The 17,520-nt window shown below is 38.3% G+C and overlaps 1 protein-coding gene across 2 annotated transcripts in view; it reads right to left on the bottom strand.

The window, feature by feature from the left end:
* Window positions 1–3,329, bottom strand: part of LOC147636221 (uncharacterized) — a 71,883-nt gene extending 68,554 nt beyond the window's left edge. Inside the window, exons 1-3 of one of the 2 annotated variants that reach the window (XM_086801653.1) lie at window positions 2,881–3,307; window positions 2,242–2,435; window positions 238–568 (exon numbers count right to left, since the gene is read on the bottom strand). In XM_086801653.1, coding sequence (XP_086657779.1) covers window positions 238–568; window positions 2,242–2,435; window positions 2,881–2,973 — 618 coding nt within the window. In that variant the 5' untranslated portion in view covers window positions 2,974–3,307. Of the gene's footprint in view, window positions 1–237; window positions 569–2,241; window positions 2,436–2,880 lie in introns of both variants that reach the window. The other variant, XM_086801654.1, reaches the window with a different exon arrangement.
* Between the last annotated feature and the right edge of the window lie 14,191 nt (window positions 3,330–17,520).

A 17,520-nucleotide genomic window follows, 5' to 3' on the forward strand; every position in this document is an offset into this window, starting at 1 on the left:
AGCAATGGCTCCATGGTGAGCTAGCCAAAACCTCCACCAATATCCATGAACTAAAAAATGATTAAGTTTAGGAGGCTAAAGCTGGTTCAGAGATCCTCATTAAAACATTCTTGGTGCAAATGGCATCTCTTTGGAATGGGACAGACAGTAGCACAGCCACTTTGTAATATGTATTCCTTGAATCCAAAATAGGAAACATTGATGCAAAGCAATTTAAAAACATTGAAAAACACTAACCTCCTTGAAAGAATGGCCCTCATCTGGAGATCTGAAAAGAGATGAGTAGTAGGCTGGGTTGTAGATGGAGCCACCCAAAACTTCATCGCTGAGCGATGATTGGCGTGTTGTGCGTGGACTGGAGGCTGGACTGGAAAATCCAAAAGTCCCAGCTCGTGCCTCCAGATCAACAGGTTGATATATGCCCCCCTGGTCTGAACCCAGCCTGTACATTTGGAGCCAGAAGAAGGCAGAAAAAAATCGCACAAGAAAGCCTGCTATTTGCATCCAAAGGACCAGCTGCAAGGAAAATGCTGTGAATTTTCCAATGATTGAATCAAGCGGAAGTTGGCTGGAGTACAAAAACAAACATCTCCTCAGCAGTTTTCAGGGAATTTATGCATTGAATGAAATTAAGGCCATCATGGAGCCAAAGACAAGAAAGATGGTCCATTTAAGTTCCTTAAAGCACCTAAGCCATTGGGTTACCATAAGACAATAGGTATGCAGCACCAAGGAACCACAAATGGGGACCCTTACCATCCCGAAAATCTCCTATACTCACCTAAGCCCAAACCCATCCAACCTCTTAACCGGAAGAACTCCCTACACTATCCACCTTTCCGACCTACACCATTGCCTAGCCATCACGTCTCTCACTCCTACAACTTAGATGAAACTTTCACTGTCTGTAGGTGTCCCTAGTCCATAATCCTCCACCTCAACCTTGGGCGACTAGCAAATACTTTAATCTCCATTCTACTGGACTTTCTTACCAATATCTCCTCACCAGCTCGGCACCACCACATGTGGTCGGCTCCAAGACCCCTAGATAGATTGGCTGCTCCTTGATTGGATCTTTTAGGTTGAAAGAAACAACAGAAAAAATACTCTACATAACAAATGCACTAATAAAGAAAATAGCAAGAAAAATGCAGAAAGTATGGCATTGCATCGATAGTCCCAATCAAATCCTACGGTGTGGATCAAATTTGCCATATTACCTACCCTGCTTTTATTACGCTCACACTTAAACATATGTTTGTACATACATATATACGTGGATCAAATTTGCTATATTACCTACTCTGCTTTATCACACACATAAACGTGCATATGTACATACATGCAGATAACATGTATTTATGTGTGTGTGTGTGTGTGTGTGTGTGTATTTACATACATACATATATACATACATACATACATACATACATACATATATACATATATATATATATATATATATATTGTGTGTGTGTGTGTATTTACATACATACATACATACATATATACATATATATTACATACATACATACATACATATATACATATATACATATATATATATATATATATATATATATATATATATATATATATATATATATATATATATATATTACATACATACATACATACATATATACATATATATTACATACATACATACATACATACATATATACATATATACATATACATATATATATGTATATGTATATATGTATATATGTATGTATGTATATACATACATACATACATACATACATATATACATATATACATATACATATATATATATATATATGTATATGTATATATGTATATATGTATGTATGTATGTATGTAATATATATGTATATATGTATGTATGTATGTATGTAAATACACACACACACACACATATGTATGTATATATACATACATATGTATATATATATATATGTATGTTATATATATATGTATGTATATATACATATATATGTATATATGCATACATATGTATACATACATACATATGTATGTATGTATATATACATATGTATGTATATATACATATGTATGTATATATACATACATACATATGTATGTATGTATACATACATATGTATATAACATACATACATGTATGTATCTATGTATGTACGTTGTCTACGTGAGAGAGAGAGAGAGAGAGAGAGAGATGAATGGATAGGTCAGATAAGAAGGTATTGGTGCAACACCCTCTTGCAAGCTGCATACCTTATCTCAACCAAGAAGAGGACAAACCATGCGATGTCAAGGAGGAGTGCGCAAACCAGCAAAACCGCATAGGTGCGGCCTAGTGCCTGGCTCCCGCTCTCTATAGCAACAAGAGCAAAGAGTGCAATAGCCAAATTGGCCAGAAGGGCTCCTGTGTAGGACACACCCAATGATCCAATCAAGGAGCATCCAACCTATATAAGCAAACCCTGTGTTAAAATGACACACAAAATATGTATGTCCTAAAGTTGAACAACAGAAAAATGATGCAATATCTTCAAGTTCGAGATCAAACGTTAAAAGAAAATATATAAACAATATCTGAATAATATTTTCAATATTGTAACTCCAGAGAATAAAAAACCATATTTAAAGTCTTTTGAAAACTAATGTGGGAAAAAGGAAAACAATAACCTCTTTCTTTTTCATGTACAAAAAACTCACAAAGAGGTGGGGGGGGGAGGGGGGGGGGATTTCATAATCTGGTATTAAATCCAAAATGCAAAATTAACAGACAGGATTTTTTTTAAAGACTGATGTGTGGTATCCAAAACGCAAAATTGAGGGAATTTTTATAATGAAACTATGATGGGAGAAGAAACAGATCATCTTTGAGAGAGATGGGTGTATAATTGGCACCTGCAAGTACAGCAGCACTACTGCGACATATTGCAGGTTATCGTAGGCTTGAAACCATGCCCTGATTCTGGCTCTGGCTGCGTCGCACAGCATATTCTTGCCTTGATTTGGTATGCAAGAGACTGTGACGAAAACATAGAGAGCTTTGGGGGCCCATCACACACTGTGATAGTGGGCGGCCAAATGGGAACCCATCATCGTTTTCTCTCAGGCCATTCTTTCATCGTTTGCTTTATATGCTTTTTTGTCTCCTGTGTGTGAAATAAAGTAACTAGAGGTGGGCAGCAGCTCTCTTAAGGAAGAGTTTCACAAAGCTATCAAGTGCCAAGAATTTAAAGTTTTGGGACGTGGAGGATGAGGTTTGGGTAGAATTTGAATTTGGAGTGTAGAATTTGAATTTGGAGTCTCGAAAGACGTGCGAAGCACAATGCCCACTAGTGACTTCAAGTATAGGCTAGTGGGCTAACCCATGCTTCAAACCTCCAAATTGAAATTCTACCCCAACCTCTGTGGAAGCACCCAAGCTTCGACACCCCGCTTCCTTCTTTCTACACATACACAGGGACATCACTCACTTTGGGCTCCTATTTCCACCATTACAAAATAATAATAATAAATGTGTTTGAAAAGTCAAACAAAAACATTTCTAAACCATAGTCATGATATGCTTACATCCCTAAAACATGTAAGAAAACATAGTAAAGGTGCTTGCATGCAAGATATGGCATTTTTTCCATCTCTCTTTTAAAAATATGGGCACGTGCACATTCGGAATACCTTTACAAGTATGTTACATACGGTCCCTTTTTTCGTCGAATCATCACATGATCACATGTCTCAAAGGTTATAGGCTTGTCTACCTATGATGACAGCATAGATAATGCATTGGCAATCCTTTTTGTTATCTCTTGAAAAATTTCATGCCACTGTTTTGTTTTGTGCTAAGCAAACAACTACCAAGATTAGGTGTATTCCCTTGTTGTTTGTTGATTTTGGATTTCCCATTGGAAATGTAATGGTCTTTGTCTATAACTTAATCCACTTGTCATGAGAATTCTTGCTGGAAAACTCCATGCCACCATTTTGTTTTGTACTAAGCACAACCACCAAGATCAGGTGTATTCCCTTATTTTTTGTTGATTTTGGATCTCTCATTAGAAATATAAATTCTTTGTCTACAACTTAAATCCACTTGTCATGAGAATTCTTGCTTCGTCTTCTGTTATGGTTGTGGCCATATTCATAAGCTAAATATTGGGAAGTTTTAGGACACGAGTGATATTACAATCAAGATGCCTTTTTTTGTAACATTATTATTACAAAACCACACAAAGTTTGCTTTGGGTCCACCTAGTCCAAGGTGCCTTCTTTTTTTTGGGGAAATATAGATGTATAAATACACATATGTGTGTGTGTGTGTGTGTGTGTGTGTGTGTGTGTGCGTGTGTGTGTGAAAAGAATCAAAAGACAAGCTACATAGGTTGGAGCGAGTTACAAAACCACACAAATTTTGCTTTGCCTCCACCTAGTCCAAGGTGCCTTCTTTTTTTGGGGGGAAATATAGATGTATACATACATGTGTGTGTGTTGTGTGTGTGTGTGTGTGTGTGAAAGGAATCAAAAGATAATCTACATAGGCTGGAGTGAGTTAAATAATGGAGTAAACAAACAAGACTATATATATTAGTCTCTTTCCAACTATTTCCTAGAAGTAAACACACACCATGGAGAGAGGAGAAAGCAACTCTTTTCTCCTACACAACAAGTACCTAAACTTGTTTATGAGGAAACTACACCCAGAAGCCCATCTCAGTTAAACCATTAGAACAAGGTACCCTATACCCTATAAAGGAGAAGGTCTCAAGAGAGTGTTGAGTGGTGACAAGGTAAGTCAAATCTTGATGATGTTGACCCTATATTCTAAGAATTCCTTTGAAGTTATGTAGGAGGATGATGTTGACAAAGCTTGGGTATAACTGTAACAAGACATGATGGACACTTAACACTCTGGTCTCTTCTCTCTAAGAAGAGAGAAGAAACATGGAGCCACTATGGTCATTTGAGCGTCAACACTTTACATCACCTCAAAAAAACACTTTACATTTGAGCGTCAACACTTTACATCACCTCAAAAAAACATGGTACATGACAGCAAACGAGTCATAAAAAATGTGCATGAGTCGTGAGTACACATTTGCAAAAGGCCATCCACATTTGCTTAAGGTTTTGAGAAGCGGCTATTTTTTGAAATGTGTCGCACAAAGTACAATAAGCTCTCTAATTTTTTTATTTTAAAACTATATTTTAGAAATATAAGAAATTTCATAAGTTTTTCTATCACCCAAAATCAAGAAAAAATCAAAATTTAATAGTACATGTGCCACTATAGAGAAACCTAAAGATAATAACTTAAGTATACAAGAAAACCCATCCTCGTACTAATGCATATACAATAACATATTCTTACATTTGATCTTGATGTATTAACCATAGTAATATGAGCATAACTTAAAAACCTGCAATCTTCTTACAACCATTGATCTTGATGTGTCAACCATAGCAAGTAGAAGTTCAATATGAACAAGTTTCACATGTTACAAAAAATGCACTCACTATAGATAATTATACTTGTAACAAAAAAGCTTCAAAAAAGGGAAGCAATGTTATGGTAATTAATTTATTATTGGGTGATCCAATAAGTCAAAAGAATATCTTGGGTGACCCAAGTATGATTAATTTGGTTGTCAGTGAATCCAGCCAACTGTGACATGTGTGACGCATGTAAGAAATATGTGAGTTTGATTGTGAGTGAATCCAATTAACTCTTTTGAATTAATGAGGGTGACCCTAATTGGTTGTAAGTGAATCCAACCAGTTGTGGCACGTGTGAAACATGTGGTATACTTTGTGAATACGTGTAACGCGTATGAAAACATTGTGAGTGAATCTAATGTACGAGTTTGATTGTGAGTGAATCCAATCAACTCTTTTGAATTAATTCTTGATGAGGGTGACCCTAGTTGGTTGTTGTGATTGAGTAAGTCCAACCAGCTGTGACATGTGAAATGTGTGGTATACTTTGTGAATACGTGTGACGCATATGAAAACATTATAAGTGAATCCAATGTAGGAGTTTGATTGTGAGTGAGTCCGATCAACTCTAAGACACGTGTGACGCGTGTAAAGGTTATGTGAATTTGATCGTAATGAGTGAATCCGATCAGCTTTAAGACATGTGTGAGAATATGTGGGAGTGAATCCACTTAAATACATAATAACATTGTGAGTGATTCCAATGTGGGAATAATTAATATGTTTGATCACTTGTGTGTGCTGATAGTTACAACCGAGGATGGTTGTTCTTCTCAAACGGGAGGATGATCACGGGAGTGAGATTTTTCAGAATATTTTATCATGGGAATCCAATTAATTATGTGTGATGCATGGTTCATGTATGAAGCATGGTAGTGTGTGAATGATTTCCATTTGTTAGAATTAATTTTTGTGAGTGATTTGAAAGTAATTATGATCTAACATTGTGGACTATGTTGAGTATAGATCATGAGTTCGGGACAACCAAGGTGGACATTGGACGAGATTATCTAGCCAAGGACATGTGTGCTAAATATTTAATTTTGTATGGTTTGGCCCATTGTACATGATGAGATGCTTTAAAAGCATTAGACTAAGGTTCAATTTTATTAAAAGCCCAGTTTTAGAAAAGCTATGCTATTTATGGCTCCAAGGGCTAAATTTATTAATATGATTTAAATAACGCATGTGGGAGTGGAGCCACACACGTTGGGGGAGGGGAGATTGTACCCAATCTTGTGTTCTTTGATTTTCATGCTCTTGATTTATGCTTATGGTTTATTTCTTTTATTGTTTAATTTGTGGAATAATCTAATCTCCATGTACCATGCTCCTGTAATAGTGGTATTAGAGCACGGCAAATTCAAGAATTGAATTGGGATCATGGAGATTTGAAGAAAAATCAAGAAATTGGTTTTTTACTCAAAGGTTATTGGCTTGCAGCAAATTTGAAGGCTTTTCAACAAATTTAAAAATACTTACACATGAAGTGGAGAGTCTGGCAAAAAGTTTGCAAAGGTACTTACATCAAGGTGAGTTTGCAAAGGTACTTACATCAAGGTGAAGCTCAAAAATTGAAGAAGAGACACTAAGGTATGAAAAGTTGCATTTCTTTTATCCACCAATGGACAAGAAAATTGTAAGTGGTTCAAGAAAAGTATAAGTGGTTATTGACAAAAGGGCAAAGAAGGGTGGAAAAAAGAAGGGTGAAAAACCACTCTCTGCAAATCCACCTCTTCATGAAAAAGTGGTTATCTGATTTCTTTGGCCTCTTGTGAATCCGTTTGTATGGATGGAGTCAGCAAGGGATTGAGCTCCATAGCAGGTTTGCTAAACCAGTGAACATGTCATAAATGCATAATTTACGGTATGGAGAGCTCTTAATTTTGTATTCTCTCTTTTTCAATTACTAATAGCTGAAGCGCAATAAAAGCCAAAATTTCACTTTATTTTTTTAAATTAGTTCTTCACCTTTCCCTCCACAATTTGGCAGTCAATTAGTTTTCCCTCCACGATTTGCTAGTGCGGCCGGGCTGAAATTTTCCTCCTCAGCAGATGCCCACTGCGCTGAATTACAGCCGTGGAGAACCTCTTTTTATTTTTATTTTTAAAAAAAGATTTACCCAAAAGCTTATTATTATTAATTGCTATTATATTATGCAATTGGTAGCCTATTTCCTCCTTTCACACTCGCGGATTGTGCTTATTATATATATATATATATATATATATATATATATATATATATATAACCTCTCCAAACTCATGCGACACGTAGTAAAGCCTAGCCTTAGGCTTTAAAATTTGAAATTTTTTATCATCTTTATAGCTTAACACAAAAAGCCTACAAAGCTTAAAGAGGCCATAGCTTTTCTAAAATTGGGCTTTTTACAAAATTGAACCTTACTCCAATGCTTTTAAAGCATCTCGTAAAAATAAACCTTGCCCAACATATGTATAGTGGACCAAACCATATAAAATTAAATATTTAGCACACATGTGCTTGGCTAAATAATCTCATTTAATGTCCACCTTGGTTGTCCCAAACTCATGATCTATACTCAACATAGTCCACAATGTTAGATCACAATTACTTTGGAAACACTCACAAAAATAATTCTAACAAATGAAATCATTTACTACCATGCTTCACACATGAATCATGCATCACACATAATTAATTGGATTCACTTCCATGATAAAATATTCTAAAAAATCTCACTCTTGTAATAGTCCTCCTATTTGAGAAAGACAACCATCCTCGGTTGTAACTATCAGCACACACGAGTGATCAAACACATTAATTGTTCCCACCTTGGATTCACTCACAATGTCATTACGTATTTAAGTGGATTCACTCCCACATATCCTCACACGCCTCACAATGTCTTAAAGTTGATCGTATTCACTCACGATCAAACTCACAGAACCTTTACACGTATCACACGTGTCTTAGAGCTGATCGGATTCACTCACAATCAAACTCCTACATTGGATTCACGCATAATGTTTTCATACACATCACACGTATTCAAAAAGTATACCACACGTCTCACACATGTCAGCTGGTTGGACTCACTCACAACCAAAGATGGTTGGACTCACTCACAACCAAAGAGTCATCCTCATCAAGAATTAATTGAAAAGAGTTTATTGGATTCAATCACAATCAAACTCGTACATTGGATTCAATCACAATCAAACTCGTACATTGGATTCACTCACAATGTTTTTATACGCGTCACACGTATTCAACAGTATACCACACGTCTCACATGTGTCACAACTAGTTGGACTCACTCACTAGGGTCACCCTCATTAATTCAAAAGAGTTGATCATGAATCAAACTCACACATTTCTTACATGTGTCACACATGTCACAGTTTGTTAGATTCACTCACAACCAAATTAATCACACTTGGGTCACCGAAGATATTCTTTTTACTTATTGGATCACCTATTAATAAATTAATTACCGTAACAATAAATCCTAGACTTCACCATCCCGAAAAGCAAGCTAAAAGAAGTTGCCATGGCCCTTTGTGGTGGGCTTTTGATTTGCACCTTGGGCACCTTTCTTCTTGGTCTCTAAACCACATTTGTCACAAACAGCAAGCCAAAAATTCTCATGTTCCTTATTCCCTACCTGAATGTGTTCGACCCACTCATTGTGAAAGAACTTAATCTTTTGCAAAAAGGTGCAAGTCTTCACTCATCTAGTATACCCTTTTTCCAATGCTACTTGAGCTCATGGTAGGACACACCAAAAATGACCCACAAATTCTCTACTCTTAAATAACTCTCTTAATAGGGTTCTAGTCAGCCAAGGATTAGGTTGTTGCGCTAGAGAAAAGGGTAATTACGTGGTAATTGTGGTCTAGTTGCTTCCAAATGTTTCACTTAAATATAGTCCAAAGAACTAATAAGCAATTTCACTTCACAAACACTCCCAAATTCTTTCTCTATTCTCAACTATTTACCCTCATTAAGGCCATTTACAAAGTTTAAAATCATTTTTTCAAAAATTTCTTTTACACAGAGATTTCTCAGAGGAAATAAACTTTTCAAAGTATCCCCAAATTCTATTTCCATTTTTATTTATTAATTTTCTAAAAATATACTAAAAATAAATAAATAATAAATAATATATATTTAAAAATCATTATCTCAGATTTTAAATCATCATACTATACTTCTATATTGGAAAAACATATTCTTAATTTTTCATAATTATCGAGCATCATTTATTAATTATTTATTTTTATGTTTCTTATTTCCAACTTCTAAAAATACTACAAAAATATTAAAGTAATAGAGTAAACCTTCATCATCGACTCAATATTTTTCAGACAAAAATACACACCAAATCATATATTTGATCCATTTCTCATCACTAATTTCATCAAGTAAGTATATTTCTTGAAATAATTTTTATAAAATAATATATTTTGATAATTCATCTTTAATTATAGAAAATTCAAAATAAGCTTTTCTAACTATGTTATGTCTTTGTTTTGAATAACATTTCAAAGATTTGTATTAAAACTTTGTTACTTTACATGTGGCAAGAATTAATAAAGCTGATTAATTAAGCCTCTAATTATGTTTAAGTACATACATAGCATGCATTCAATCATTTTTAATATAATCTAACTCTATTATTAAATATTTCATTAATTATACATTATAATTTCTTAGTATTCACTATTCGTGATCATTTCTTGCATAATTATGAAGGATTAGCTCAAGAATTCTTCAACTTTGGTTGCATGGCTGATAGCAAAATGTGTTGCCAAGCCTTCTAAGGTCTGAAATTCATCCTTTGTTACTCCATTTGTAGCCAATGAACAAATTCTCTCTCTCTCTCTCTCTCTCTCTCTCTCTCTCTCTCTCTCTCTCTAAAGATATCTGATAGGATTGCCACCATATAGCCACAAACACCAAGAGCCATAAGTCCCTATTTGAGGAGAAGGGTCAATGAACCAATGCTTCCCCGAATGACCAACAATCGTCAATGGACTAAGCCTAGTATTTGGGATGATCCCCTCCATGCTATGTCTCCTCAATCTCCCTCCAGGCATGATAGAATAAACGATGCAATCTGTAGCCTCCTGGCCTGGGAGCGCAATGACCTACAAAGGTATGCCTATCCTCGAAAAGACTCCCAGCCAGCTCAGATGATAGGCTCCATGAAAGGTCCTAGAGAGCCACTTATGTGGAATAGTGGCATCAATCTGATCAATACGTATGCGAGAGCCCCTAAGATGCTGAATGGATGCAGCTCTTCGATCCTCCGAAAGACTCTTAAGGGTCTTCCAAGCAAGAACTATGTATGCACATCTCTCCCATTTTGACCACTACATGTAGCAAGATGCACCAAGTGGCTGACCGGCCTCATCCCCTGATGAACTCGTTCCACATAATAGGTTGTTGGTCAGCCTCATCCAAAGACCTAGGAAGACTTTTCCGTAAAAATGGTCTCATGCTTCTCCATGCTTTGACAATGACTGCAATAAGAGGGGAAGATGGTGCCCTGATATCAGCCTCTATGAACAAAAACCGTGAGCTGGGTAGCTAATCTCTCCCAACACAGGGTGTACATCCAGAAATTGAAGGCAAGAAAAAATCCTTCTGAGGCTCACCTCTTGGTAGGAAACCTCTGACCCACAAGTTTGTAAGAGCAACGTCCTACATTGAGTATCCGAATCAATAATATTAAGCCACCCCTCTTGTGTCTGGGCTGAATAACTATGAACCAAGCTACGCTGGCACGTGTCTATGGTGCCATCCAAAATCGACCAAAGAAAATTGCGGTTCAATATCTGCAATTGAGCAATGCATACACGAGAGAAGCACCAACAAGAGGAAATAAACTAAGCCTAGGCAAGCAATACCTACCAAAGCTTTAGAGGCTAAATCTAATCTCCTTGAGCTCCAATGAAGAAGCTTCTTGCGGATACTCATAAGTACTGGAGCAAACTGTTGTGCAAGAGAAATATCAACCCCAACCCGGCATCCCAAATATCTAGCAGTGCATCCTCTACTGATCCAAGTAAAACCAAGCTCTGCACCCCAAGCAACTCTCGGTGAGTCACTAATCCAAAAACCAGCAAATTTTTGCCAATTAATGGGTGCCCCTGCTGTCAAAAAAAACTCTTCCACTACGACCTGAAGGAACATAAGCATATGTGTGAGGCCTCCAAGAACATGGATGTGTCCTTAGCTAGCTCAGAATCAACCAGCTCCTCTTGACTACGAAGAGGCAACCTCAATCGAGAAATACTAGTAGTGGAGTGGAGGAAGATGCTCATGGCCTCTGCAACAACAACTATGATATGTAATAATGGGGCTAAAGGGAAACCCTGCCATACTGAGTGAGAAATCTAAAACTACTCTCCTCTATCACCGCAAGGGAGGACACTACTGTGGGCATCATGATACATGCATGAAACTCCCTTGATCCATCTTTGAGAGAAACCCATATGACTAAGAGTACCCCTCAAGGAAATCCTAATACACTCTATCATAGGCCTTCTTAAAATCTAGGAGCAGAATGGCTAAGGGTTGATTGCTTGCTTTGGCCCATTCCATGGCCTCTCAAAATGAGAAAATGTTATCAAAGATGTTCCTTCCATGTAAGAATCCATTTTGAGTATCATGAATGACATCCTGCAAAGTTGGCTGTAATCTGATGCTCATTGCCTTAGCAAGAATCTTATATGCAGTCCCAAGGAAGGTGATAGGTTTCCACTGGCCAATCAATGTCTTATCCCCACTCTTAGGGATAAGATAGACAAGCCCCTCAGTGAGAGAAGAAGGCATAGAACCTGTCCCACATCTCCTAGAGAGCTGATGTGATATCAGCTCCAATCTCATCCTAAAAAGTAATGAAAAAATAGGGGAGAGGCCATCCTCTCCTGGACACTTTCCGTGAGGTAAGGCATGAAGAGCACTAATGAACTCCTACAAATAAAAAGGGGCATCTAGAATGGGACGCATCTCCTCAGTGATCAAATGTGGCAATGCATTCTAAACCTTCCTCTGTGGCCTATATCTCGAATCAAAGTACGGCTTAACACTTAGAAGATGGCGATAAAAATGAGTGGCAATCGGTCTAACCATAAGAGGAACTGAGTGTGAAGGGTGCCATGCGAATCCTGCTGCTTGACACTATCTTTGGTATGAGATGGGTTGTGAGTAGCAAATAAAGAAGAGTGGATTGTCTCCTCGAAATGCCATCCTCATTCCAACAATCTACGCCATGAATGGAGAGTATAAACCTCTTTCAAGATGCTCTTTCAAGAGGATCCACCAAGCCCTCATGTCCACCTTTTTTATCCATTGGCATCTTAACCATGTTAAAATCCCCACACCAATAATCCAATGGTTGGCAAGAGGCATCAATGTAGTGAGAGATTTCCAAAAGACCATCCTCTCACCTCTATGGTTAGGAGCATAGTGGTTGAGAATACCAATTCGTGTAGTACCCTACATAAGAAGCTTCCACTATGCTCTTGCAAGCAAAATGACACCATGGTTAGGAGCATAGTGGTTGAGAATACCAATTCGTGTAGTACCCTACATAAGAAGCTTCCACTATGCTCTTGCAAGCAAAATGACACCATGTTCAATGATGCAAGGCAAACCAATACCAAAAGGTGTGTCTTGAGAGAAGCTTGCCCGATCTCCCACACTGGCTAGCATATAGTTTATGCTCTTGGAAGAGCAATGCATCCATAGGTCCACCTGTAAAGCTGCATAATAACGCTGAGTTTTGACCCCGAATGTCCCATGAGACAATCCTCATAAGGACTCAGAGTAGGAATGACAAGATCTCGTGGTCAACGAAGGACCCCCTTTAGAGACGGAAGTACGTTTCTCAGTCATAGGTAAGGGAGGGAAAATCTGAGGATGGAAACACTACCTCTCGTTCCCAATCTGGGGAAAAGGTAAGGCTGGTCCTCAAAACTGGAGAGCTACAATAATGCAACTGCGTAACATCATCCTCAAGGGTGAAATCATCCTGTAAACTGTAATGCAACATCCTCCTGTGAGAGATCCAAATCTTGTGCCTGCAGAGCCTCAACCTTCAAAGAAGGATCAACATCCTATGAGGCAAGAGTTGCATAAGGGTTGGTGTACTCGAGTATGGGTGTCGGTGAAGGGGCAGTTATGGGGGGGTCTGAGGGTGCCTCCCATCTCTAACCACAACCCAACACTATGTGGTCTACTGTGGCATAGGGGCAACTAGAGTTTGGGCAACTGTAGAAGGCATTTGATGGGTAGGACCATGCCACCTCCTAGCATGGCCCCTCGATTTGGGATAATCTCTAACAATGTGGCCCTGTCGAGACAAAAAATCCAACACTGGTCAAGTCTGCCCGCAATCTCCATCCTCTCACGGAAATGAGAGCCGTTAGGTCTTTGAAGTATAATATGGTTGTCAATAATCGATGGATTAGGAACAAGCACAAGGACCTGGGGTACACTATCAAAAGTGGAAGTAACAGCACGAAATCTAAGGTGAGAGAGCTTGGAACGTCCGATACCTCTCTAAAACTTGGCCAAAGGATGCCCCTATGGAAGATAAAAGCTTCCAATAAGACCAGGGAAGAGCAAGGAGCCGCAGTGAGACCAAGGTAAGGCATTGATCCTCCGCCACTGAAGCCCACCTGGTACTAAAAAAAGAAAATCTTCCTAGGGCTAAGAGGGAAGGGGCTGCCAACCAAAACCTGAGAGGTAGCTTCTGGAGAATGAAAGTCCACCATGAAGAATCCTCAACCACGCAAACGAGTATTTTTGGAAGTGCACAATCAGCTCCGAAGGGAGAGCTGCTAGATGCCATTCACGGGCATGCGAACGAGAGGGGTGGGAGCCATAAACCCTTGCAACAAGGGTGGTGTGGACCTCAATGTCAATGTCCTACTAAAGAGAGGTGAGCTCGTCTTGCAAAAAGGGACATCATCGAAGACCAATTTCTGCCACACAAAGGGACATCATCGAAGACCAATTTCTTCAAATAATGAATGTCACTTCTTCAATGAATCAAATGAGGAGCTGAGAATCACCATCTCGTTTTGATGATTATGTCTACATTCCTCTGGATCCTTCCCTCTCTTCTCTCCCATTATTAACATCTCTTACTGTCTCCACTAGCTCAAATCACATGTAACCTTGCTTATGATTGCCAAAAAAAAAGTGAGCAAAAAATAAATAAAAAACATACCGACACAAATATAAAAAATGTAATCACTCGTAAAAAACCCCACTCCCACCCCGTTAGGAATTTCCAATAAACCACTAACCTTTTCATTCACTTATTAGCTTTTCTTATTCCTTCCGGAGGAACAAAGACCATTGAATGTCACTTAATATCAAAGCCATAGACAAAGCTTGTCCATTATCCTCACACAAAGGTCTTCAACGCGATCACGCGGATGCGATCGCCATCAGGAAGGGGGGGATGCTAACCCATTCCAAGGGTTAACAAGAGCTACTGCCATTATCTTACATTAAGGAGTCACGGTAGATACACTAAAGGGTCATACATTCAAGATATGAATCAATGGTGTCCAAAGCTACAACTTCTGTAATGGTGTGACAAAGTATTTATAGGGATTCTCGCTTCAAGAGCGTGTGGTAGCAAGTTAGGATGAAGTCCTAAGTGATGTACTTCATGGATATATTATGAGAGTAGTCATTGTAATAGCATTAGGCCTCTATGAGCCCAAAGTGCCTGGTTGGCCACAATTTAAGTGAGTGTGAGCACTTATGGCCATGTATATAAGTGAATTTCTCTCATAATACAATATACTCTCCCATTTTGCAATTGAGTCTTGCTCTTGCTAATCCTCTTGCTAATCTCTCTCCCTAATGTATGCTAGTGTGTGTGTGAGTGAAGTGAGGTGAGAGGAGGGACGAGTACCGTAGTGCAACACGGCGGTGTGTGACAATGCTTGCGGGAGGCACGGTGGAATTACTTCTCAAGGAGTTGTAGAGCCTTGGAGACCTCTAGGGTTACGACGAGCTCGGCCATTGGAAAGATACTCACAACAGTTGTTGCGGTTCACCGGGTAATCTCTTGTTGGATTTTTTTCAAGGGGGGTTAGGGTGAGCCATAATAACTACTTTGTTTGGTTACCATTCATCATTGGTCTTTTCTCAAGCATGTGCCTTGAGCCACTTCGTGTGGGATCCTGGATATTCTACATTTGACTTCTGTTGAAATATACAAGTGAATAGGGTGTGTGCGGGAACAAGCCCTTAACAAGAGGCTGTAAAAGAGAATTTGTAAATGTGAGAGAAGTTGTGAAAAGGTGAGAAGTATCTACTGGGAGAGAATAAAGGGTAGCATGAGAAGATTTAGGAGGTGTGGAGATATTCTGGGAAGAGGTGGAGAAAATCAAGCAAAAGAGGTGGAGTGAATTAAGGATAAATTAGTGGGATTAGATGCTTGGATGTAAACCCTATAAATTGAGGCATTGGCCTAATGAGAATTTGCTGGTTTTTGATTATCCATGCCTACATTAAGCTATCAATTAATTGCTCACTAATCACATCTTAATTATTATCTAATCTCTTTTTTAATGATGTTGATTCCAGCATTTGATCCACCATAGCTCATCACATTGCTACAAATTTAACAAGGTATCAGAGCCTAGCCTAGAATCCATCAATCTTATGAGCCCATTATCTTACTAATCACTTAGCTAATTAGGATTAATGGATAATTAAGATTTTTACCTCTTTTTCAAAGAGCTCTCTGCACCCCCAGTTAGTGGAGGGGCTTGATCTCCCTCCAAGATCAACATTAGGGTAAATCCTTCTAGGCAAACATAGCCACCTTGCCCACCATTTAGCCCAAACCAGCGCGCCAAACCGCCAAGAGGAACTGCTGAAATTTGTGAATCTGCAGGCACCTTTTTTCTGAGGAGAATTGAAGATATTGTCTACACCAGCAGATGGAATGGCTGTAATTCCTCTTGGTCCTAGGGGTTTTCAAGGGTGCTCTACAAGCTGGTGAAGAAAGTTTTTGATTTGATCAAGTCTACAATGAGATCCAAGCTCTTCATCAAATCTGTAGAGTAGGTGACTTTGATAAAACAGAGATCAAGCATTCAATGTTTGGAAGAGAGCCAAATTTAATGGGGAGCAGTTTTACACATGGCAGACAAAAACCATTTATTTGCTTATGAGGAAAAATCTGTGGTAGTTGAGGGAAGAGATGAATGCCCAGAGGTGAGAGGGAAAAATGAGTGGCAGAGCATGAATGAGAGCATTAGGACTTATCACACTCAGTTTAAATGAAATCATTCATCACATCTACAATGGGCAAAAGATGCATGGGATGAAAATAAATTATTTGGCACTCAAGAAAAAAGTTCAAAGATAAATCTGTTAATGTAATTCTACAAACTGGATATGAAGGAAAGTGAACCTTTAATCACACACTTGAACAAATATAAAAGCATTAAGCAACAATTGTTAGCCATTGGCAAAAAGGTAGAAGATGATGAGGCACTAGTGGGACTCTCGAGTTTCCCATTTACATTTGGGATCCCTACAGATGGGATCAACTTTCGAGGCCCTCACTTTCGTGGTCTACAATCTTGAGGTGGGGGAGTTTTCCTTGCTTCATTTTTTGGTGCATGGAGGATCCTCTTCATCGACACATCTTACGGATCTTTGGGCTTGGGTCATGCTCTACATTGACACATCTTTGGCATGATCCTTCCTTCTTTTGGGCTTCATCTACTTTATCTCCTTTTTTTTCCTTGCCCCTCTGTTTTTGTACTTATTTCCATCTCATCCGACCACTTTTGTGGGACCAGATGTGTATTCGAGGTGAGGAGATGTTAACCTCTTTCTGTACATTATAGCATAGCACTACATACCTTCTCCACATGATGGTGTACATAGCACTACATACCTTCTCCACATGATGGTGTACATGCACTTTGTGTATATCACTTTGATGTACATATCCTATATTTTCCATAGGATACTTGGGTAACATTCAACTCTTTGTAACATATCTTATATTTTCC

The sequence above is a fragment of the Cibotium barometz genome, chromosome 8 (genome assembly GCF_041138505.1).
Source record: "Cibotium barometz isolate CiBa-2024 chromosome 8, ASM4113850v1, whole genome shotgun sequence".
Classification (NCBI taxonomy): Eukaryota; Viridiplantae; Streptophyta; class Polypodiopsida; order Cyatheales; family Cibotiaceae; genus Cibotium; species Cibotium barometz.